A 7303-nucleotide genomic window follows, 5' to 3' on the forward strand; every position below is an offset into this window, starting at 1 on the left:
GCGAGTGGGTGAACGCACCGCAGCATAGAGAACATAGGGCGAAAGCTCGCGCTGCAGAACCCAGAGGCTGCATCACGATCATCTGGTGGGCTAGTTGGTTGGACTAGTTGCGCTGTTAATTCAACAATAGAACCCAGAGGGTCCTAAGTTCAATCCCCACCAGGGCATTTCGATCTGGATGAGCATTATACTGGCGCGCGGTTGTGTATCACTACTGCGTGACGCTCTTTGAACACCTCAGGCCAGCAGCGATTCTGCGCAGGCAAAATTTATTATTTACGGAGGAAACAACAGACGCCAATTGGAGCTGACCAGCTTCCGCTGTCTAAACATGCCCATAATTACACTACAATAAAGTGTGAAAAATAATATTGTCAGCGAAGTGTTAAACAATTTGAAAGACAGGAGTAGGCAATGCGTAGGGACAACGTGCCGACGAGTGTTAAATGTCATGATGCTGTCCTTGTAAATCTCACGGGAGTTATGCGCGTGCACCATCCAAAGCTGTAGCTAAACAAAGCTACTCACGTGGAGCTTCAGTTTTTCCTACTAACACAGCTCTAATTCGAATGTTCCGGCTTTAGCCAATTTTGATAATACCGGCTCAGGGGGTATTTTACGGGTTTTATCGGCATAACCTAAAACAAGCAACCCTATTTATACACCACTGAAACTAGTGCCATTTTGTGGAGGAAAAAATTGACCTACTTTATTTTTTTACTAGAATTCGACATTTCGATTACTCTAACTTTTGTTGTCGTCTTCAGATCACGACGCTCTTCGCTGGCACCACGGTAATATATAAGCTGGCCAGAAAGATGATCCAAAGTGGGATTCGGCTTCCTAGCGTGAAGAACGTTCTCGTCGTCGCCAGTCGCGTAACAGAAAAGGCCGCAGAAACTATCTTATCTGCATTCTGCCTAAAAAGCTTCAGGAGCATGTACGGGACGACAGAACACTCGAACGTGATCTCCTGGCTGCCGCGCGACACAACAGAGCACAAAACAATCGGGTTCCCGGCTCCAAACGTGCAAATGAAGGTAGGTGAATTTCACGGATCAATTATTACTAAACACGATACTTTAAACGTACATCTCACCATTGCTCAAAAAAAAAAAATCTAGATCGTTGAACTTGACACTGGAAAAGTACTTGGACCTAACGAGCACGGAGAACTCTGGGCCAAGTCACCCACCAATATGAGAGCCTACCACAACAACCCAGAGGCGACTGTCGAAGTGATTACTTCCGATGCCTGGCTCCGATCAGGTACCGTTGTGAAAACTCGAGATTTTGTAGAGGCTATTAATACGTGCCTAATACTTAAAAAAAAAGCTGAATATGTTCTTGAAAAAAAAGTGGAAGCCGTTTACAACTCCCTCTAACGCCGAATTAGAGCGCAGCTCTTGAGGAGGAGTAGGGAAGGGTACTGTTGGGGGAGAGGGGTCATGTGACCTCTGGGGGAGGGGGGGTCACGTGAGCTCTGGGGGGGGGGGGGTCACGTGACCTCGGGGGGGCGCACAAAAAGAAACGGTGGCGATTTTATATTATACAGTAAAGTTAAAATTTCAGTATTTATTCACTACTGGAGCGGCAAACAGAATGTAGCAGGCTCATTTCCTGTTCAAACTATTTTGAAGTTCAAAGTAACGCATCTGAATTTTGAACCCATAGAATTCTTCACCTATAAATATATGTGAAACAAGACAGAAAAGTACGGTCACGTTTCACAACCCATAAGCAAAATAACCCAGAATTCACCCCGAAGGAAAAATCCATCAATGTAACCCTGTTTGGCAGTGAATGTTTTCTAGTGGACCGCTGACTGTGCCTGACTGTACGTCAAGCATGTCCGATTGGCCAACAAGTTACTCTGACCGACAGTCAAACTCCAATCAGACTCCACTTGTCGGCTTTCTGATGGTTTCCTGGTGGCAGTCGGCCGCCGCGAAATGCCATCAGGATGTCCTGGTGGCGATTCTGATTGTACATCGATTGTCTCTGACTGTACGTCAAAAAGCTTTGACGTGCAGACAGACGCACGGTCAAAGGACGTAAAGTTCGTTCAGATACCACTATTTCGTCAAATCTATGAATACGAAAAATAATCTATGCACAAGAAAACGATTTCGGGACGTGAGCCCATAAAACCGCTGATGTTAGAGATATGACACGCAGCCGACCGGCAACCTTGATCAGAAGCCCACCGATAGCCGAACACGCCACTTCGCTTCGCCCATAGAGGCTTCGCCGAGCTTTCATGAACGATCGCTCTCGACTCGTTTTGTTTGCCCGCTTGCTCCAACCTGTCGATCCTGTCCGGGCTCTACAATGTCTTATGTTTTAGTAGAATTTCTACTCGACAAGACCCAGCCAGCTGTGAGTTCCGACGATGTAAGGGACTTTAGCGGTGTAGTTGAAGACGACAAGGTGTACCAGGTCTACTGGCCGGAGACGCGCGAACAAAAGGATCGTTCTACGACGCGAAAGTACTCTACATGGCAGGTGAGTAGAACTGAAGTACGGCGAGTGATGTACGAGTGCTTTGCATAACATGCTGAAGGCTTAACTGCATTTGCAGCAGAAGCATCTCGTGTAAAAAGAATGGTCAAATCGAGTTTCCAAGCGGTGGCATAGGATAGGGGTTAAGGAGTCCGATTTGTACGGAAGTGGCCGCGGGTTCGATCAGCGGTAGTCCTGCTTTTTTTTTTTCTTTTTTTTTTTTCTCGAACAATTTGTTTTATCGAGTCATTTGGCGATATTTACTCTTATATAAATGCTGTTATTGTTGATGAAATTCCCTTGGCAGTGGCAGTCAGACGTCATCTGATGGACAATCAGATGACGTCTGATGGTCCATCACGTTCTACCAAGGCTGTTGACTGGCAGTCAGTGTCCCAAATTACGTATCTTGATGGAATTTTCGATAGGGGCAAATCACCAGAAAAGAGATCACCAATTTCCACACACTGGTAGAACAATAATCGTGTTAATAAGCACCCTTGAATTACACATAATACCGTAGAGAATGTCTGGTTACATTTGGATTTACTTTGCCGGATGTCATTTTTAATAAATGGAGCATCATAAACCGCTCCAAGTAATTTCTATTAAGAGACCACTCCGGTATCTTCTTCGATGATGGTAATTCTATCGGCCTTTATTAAATCGTTCAAGGACTCTTATCACAAGTGGCTGTAAGCTGGTATTCCTTATGACCCTATCTCCATACCTAGTGGAGAAGAAATCCAAACGCTGAGCTTCTAGCGGGTACGTTCAGAACTCAGCCCACGGGGACAATATGAATTATTAGTTTTTGTTTGCGACGCAGCGCTCGGCTGGCGTAGCCGAAAGGCCGACCAACATAGGAAGCATTCTCAACATATTTACGCTCCTTTCAGCGGGCGTAATCACAGCATTTTGCAGGCACTTTTTTACAAAAGGGGAGAGGGGAAGGCAGCCAAACCACACACTGCGTTTTTCGTCGACGTCCCCTCTGTGTTTGGTGGAATGTGGCCCGACTCGCGATTTTCATGAAAAGGTGCAAAATGTATATCAGTTGCTACATTATCGCTTTTCGCAAGGGGAGAGAAATAACTAAATGTTAATCAACCACGAAAGCCTAATTTCCTTATGCTTGTCTCAAGAATGTTCCTTGCAATAGCCACAATGCCAACAAGTTCCGGCTGGAGAACGATCACGATTTCTGCTCAAAACCCTCCCTTTTATATTTTTTTCACATCGTGCGCCACATAGATAGTTTTTTCTTCTGTCTCAGTCCTTCATCGCTCATTCGCAAGAGTTATAGCGATTTCGTACAGTTCGCCGATAAGCCGTTGAGCGCACTGATCTGTATGACGATTTGCTGGATCGCTCATCCCCGCTTTGAGACCATTGCACGATTGTGGCCAGCGGTCGGCCACCTTAAGTCGCCTACATGGAGCGTTGTCAAGCCTGGAAAGCTACCACTTGTAGAGCACATTTTATACTCAATCACCATCGTTTGTGGAAGTAGGTTGTTTATGTAAACTCTCTAACAATTACACGCACGTTCACTCGACCAAACCAGATAAAATGCGCTTTACTGGAACATCGTTGGTGAAAACAATTAGAAGGGAAATAACATGGTGATGAAATTGCTGTAATATGCCATGCAGAGATCGACGACGACTTAAAGGTACACCGAGCTCCCAAGAGGTCTTCCCAAAAGATGACGTCCAGGGAGCTCGGTATGCTTTCCTAAAGAACGACGTCTATAATGACCTCGAGGACGACGTTTAGGACGATGTCCAGGACGACGTCAAGGAGCGCGTCTAGGACGACGTCGATGACGACCTCTAGGATAACATCACAGACAACCCCAAAGACGCCATCTAGGACGACTTTTAGGACAAAAGCAAAAAACTCTCTAGGATGACCCCAAGGACTTCCTCTAGGATGACCTCTAGGACGACCCTTAAAACGACCTCTAGGACGACATCTAGGACGACCTTGGGAGCGACCTCAAGGGCGATGTCAGCAGGCCACGTCAGCTGAAGCTGACGTGGCCTGTTGTCGCGTACGAGCTTACGCGACCGCCGCTTACGCGAACGGAGGTTACGCAACCGGCGCTTACGTGATCTTGATTGCACGACCTTGCACTTCAGCCAAGGGCGGTACGTGAGTTTGAGTACGTGACCTTGAGCGTGGTTGCGCGACAAGAGACCGCCCGTTTTGGTGGCTGTGTCAAGCCAGCCAGCCGGCCGCAAAGCTCGGCGAGCCGATCCTCGAGCACCTGCCGGTTGTCAACTCACGAGATGATTGGCTGGCACCGCGCCGTACGCTTCCGGATACGCCGTGTCGAAATACACCGAAGCGCCGAGATTCGCTTCGCTAGGATTGCCGAATACGCGCGTATTTACGCCAACCATGAGATGTCGAGGACGCGCTCGTCTCGACGAACCTATACGTCGGGATTACGCCCGACGAAACGCCCGTAAATACGTCGGAAATACGCCCGGTGCTGTTCGGCCTGAAGGCTGCGTCAGCATTCCATTGGGGCTTGTCCTCAATTAGTGAAGCACCGCTTGAACACGTGCCACATCCGAATCTTGACGCTATACTCACGTCCCCTCCACTCCCCCTTCCCTTCCCTCCCTCCCTCCCTCCCTCCCTCCCTCCCTCCCCCCCCCCCCCCCCCCGGGCTGGATCAAGGTGCACCAGGCAGAAAACCCGGTGCACAGACCACGTATTGAGTAAACACCGAGCTCTGGGAAACAGAGTACAGTCCCTCAATAAGCTTGACGCTCACAAGTACCGCCAACCATTGCTGTGGTAACGCGCAAGCCACGTGCCACGAGCGGGTGCACCTCCGTCATTCGCTTCTAAGGGGGTGTCCAAACAGGACACTACAAAACGCACGACTCCGACAATTGAAGCGGGCTGGAAGCGGGCGCGTCCGCTTCAATTTTCACGATTTGTCGGAGTCGTGCGTTTTGTAGTGTCCTGTTTGGACACCCCTTAAAGGGGTATCCACACGAAGGAGAACTCCGCGGAGGGATGTCGTGACGTCAACATCCCGGGAAACTCCGTCCCCGGCTCCGCCGCGTGCACTTGCGGAGCTTTCGTGCTGTCAGGACAAAGCCTCCGCGCCTCCGCCACGGAGGAGAACGCGCCGCGAGGCGTCAAAAAGGGATGACGTATGTCTCACGTGATGCGCGATCCGCGGAGGAAAGGGGCGGATTTCTCCTTCGTGTGGATACCCCTTAAGGACCGCCCATTTCAGTGCTGCGTCGTCAATTGCTTCCAAAGGCCGCTCGAGACACGGGCCTCGTGCACTGGCGCATCTGACGCTATTTGCAAGACAAACGGAAAAACATCAAGGTGCTTTAGAACACATCTGGGTAAAGCGCCCCCTATATTTCGATTTCTTCGCCGATACTATACTTCCCCCTTCCTTTATTCTCATTGCCAAGCTATTCCGGTACATTTAGCGAGAAAACTGAAGTACTCTTTAGGTCACGTGATGTCACTTGATGCCACGTGACCTATGCACCGATTCAGTTTCCGCGCTAAATTTAGCGGAGAAATCGACAAAACGTGACCTCACGTCTTGTGACCTACACATTAAATAGGTTTCCCCGCTAAATATAGGGGAAGAATTTACGCCGCGTGGTCTATACACCAATTCAGTTTCCCATGTAAAGTTTTGCGGGGAAATTGACGCCGCTTGACCCAATGTAGCGGGGAAATTGATAAAAACAAAGGTTCTTCACCTCGCGAAACGACGGTTTAAGTCTTAATCGACCGCACATTAAACACTGCATTTCATGGGTTTAGAAGCCTCTGTGCGACTTAATAAACAGCGTAAAGGTTGATTACTTAAATTTTATTTACAGGAGACATTGCATACTACGATGAAACCGGGCGCTTTTACATCGTGGAGCGAATTAAGCAATTTTATCACTGCATGGGACGGCAAGTTGCCCAGTCAGATGTTGAAACTGTTTTGTTGACTCATGAGAGCGTCGAGGAAGCAGCAGTTATTAGTCTGCCCCACGTGGAATATGGCGACGCGGGAAAGGCCTTCGTAGTCGTGAAACCATGTCACAAAGGACCTCGAGGAACCACAGCCGAGGACTTGCAGCAGTTTGTCGCAGGTAAGAGGACTTCTTTCCTCTGAGCACGGATAACGATAATGGTCAGAGTTTTTATGTATCGCTTTTTGTACACAGCGATATCAAAGGCAATATACATTGTGCTGGTTTGACATCTAATATTTGATTAACGCTGAACAGTTTAAGGTACCGTCAGACAAATACTGACGTAAAAAAGTGATTCGCACCAGCAACGTGAAGTTCGCTAAATTTCAAGGGTGATGTCTCAACCGCCAAGTTAAGCAGCTTTCTTTGAGTCTACGCTAAAAAGCAGTTCTTGAAATTCTAGGTAACATTTTTATTAGGAATGACCCTTGGTTGTAGGTTATATTCTGAGGACAACGCACTGTCCATGTACATACAAGGCCAATTCTGGGTAGGTTTTTAGCACATGAGTCTAGGTATCTGAGTAGTTTTAAACCGATCACGGTACTCTTTTTCACTCGGGCTAAATACTACGTCAGATGAATTATTGCAAGCAGCTACTGAATAATCTAGCGCTGCTAACATGAGATGGAATAAATTTTCAAGCGCTTTGTATTGCTGGTAATATATTTTAAAGTTCCATAAATAATTTCAAATTTTTTTTCCGCATTAAAAAAAGAGTTAAGTTTTCTATAATAAGAAAACACTGGATTACACGCGAACCACCACGCCGATAAGAAGAC

At 47.5% G+C, this 7303-nt stretch overlaps 1 protein-coding gene across 1 annotated transcript; it reads left to right on the plus strand.

Annotated features, from left to right (window-relative positions):
• The first annotated feature begins 414 nt into the window (after positions 1 to 414).
• Positions 415 to 6808, plus strand: LOC120837098 (luciferin 4-monooxygenase-like). Its single transcript, XM_040206279.1, has 5 exons — positions 415 to 465; positions 768 to 1040; positions 1125 to 1269; positions 6378 to 6638; positions 6783 to 6808. The coding sequence occupies exons 1-5, from the start codon at positions 415 to 417 to the stop codon at positions 6806 to 6808; spliced, it is 756 nt and encodes a 251-aa protein (XP_040062213.1).
• Positions 6809 to 7303: the final 495 nt, after the last annotated feature.

This window comes from Ixodes scapularis, unplaced genomic scaffold (assembly GCF_016920785.2).
Source record: "Ixodes scapularis isolate PalLabHiFi unplaced genomic scaffold, ASM1692078v2 PGA_scaffold2__306_contigs__length_199485367, whole genome shotgun sequence".
Taxonomy (NCBI): domain Eukaryota; kingdom Metazoa; phylum Arthropoda; class Arachnida; order Ixodida; family Ixodidae; genus Ixodes; species Ixodes scapularis.

Excerpts from the sequence above, each read along its gene's own strand:
- LOC120837098 (XM_040206279.1), top strand. The coding sequence starts at position 415 with ATGCGTAGGGACAACGTGCCGACGAGTGTTAAATGTCATGATGCTGTC. Across the intron at positions 466-767 it reads AATGTCATGATGCTGTCCTT|ATCACGACGCTCTTCGCTGG; the intron begins GTAAATCTCACG and ends TGTCGTCTTCAG. Across the intron at positions 6,639-6,782 it reads CTTGCAGCAGTTTGTCGCAG|GTACCGTCAGACAAATACTG; the intron begins GTAAGAGGACTT and ends GAACAGTTTAAG.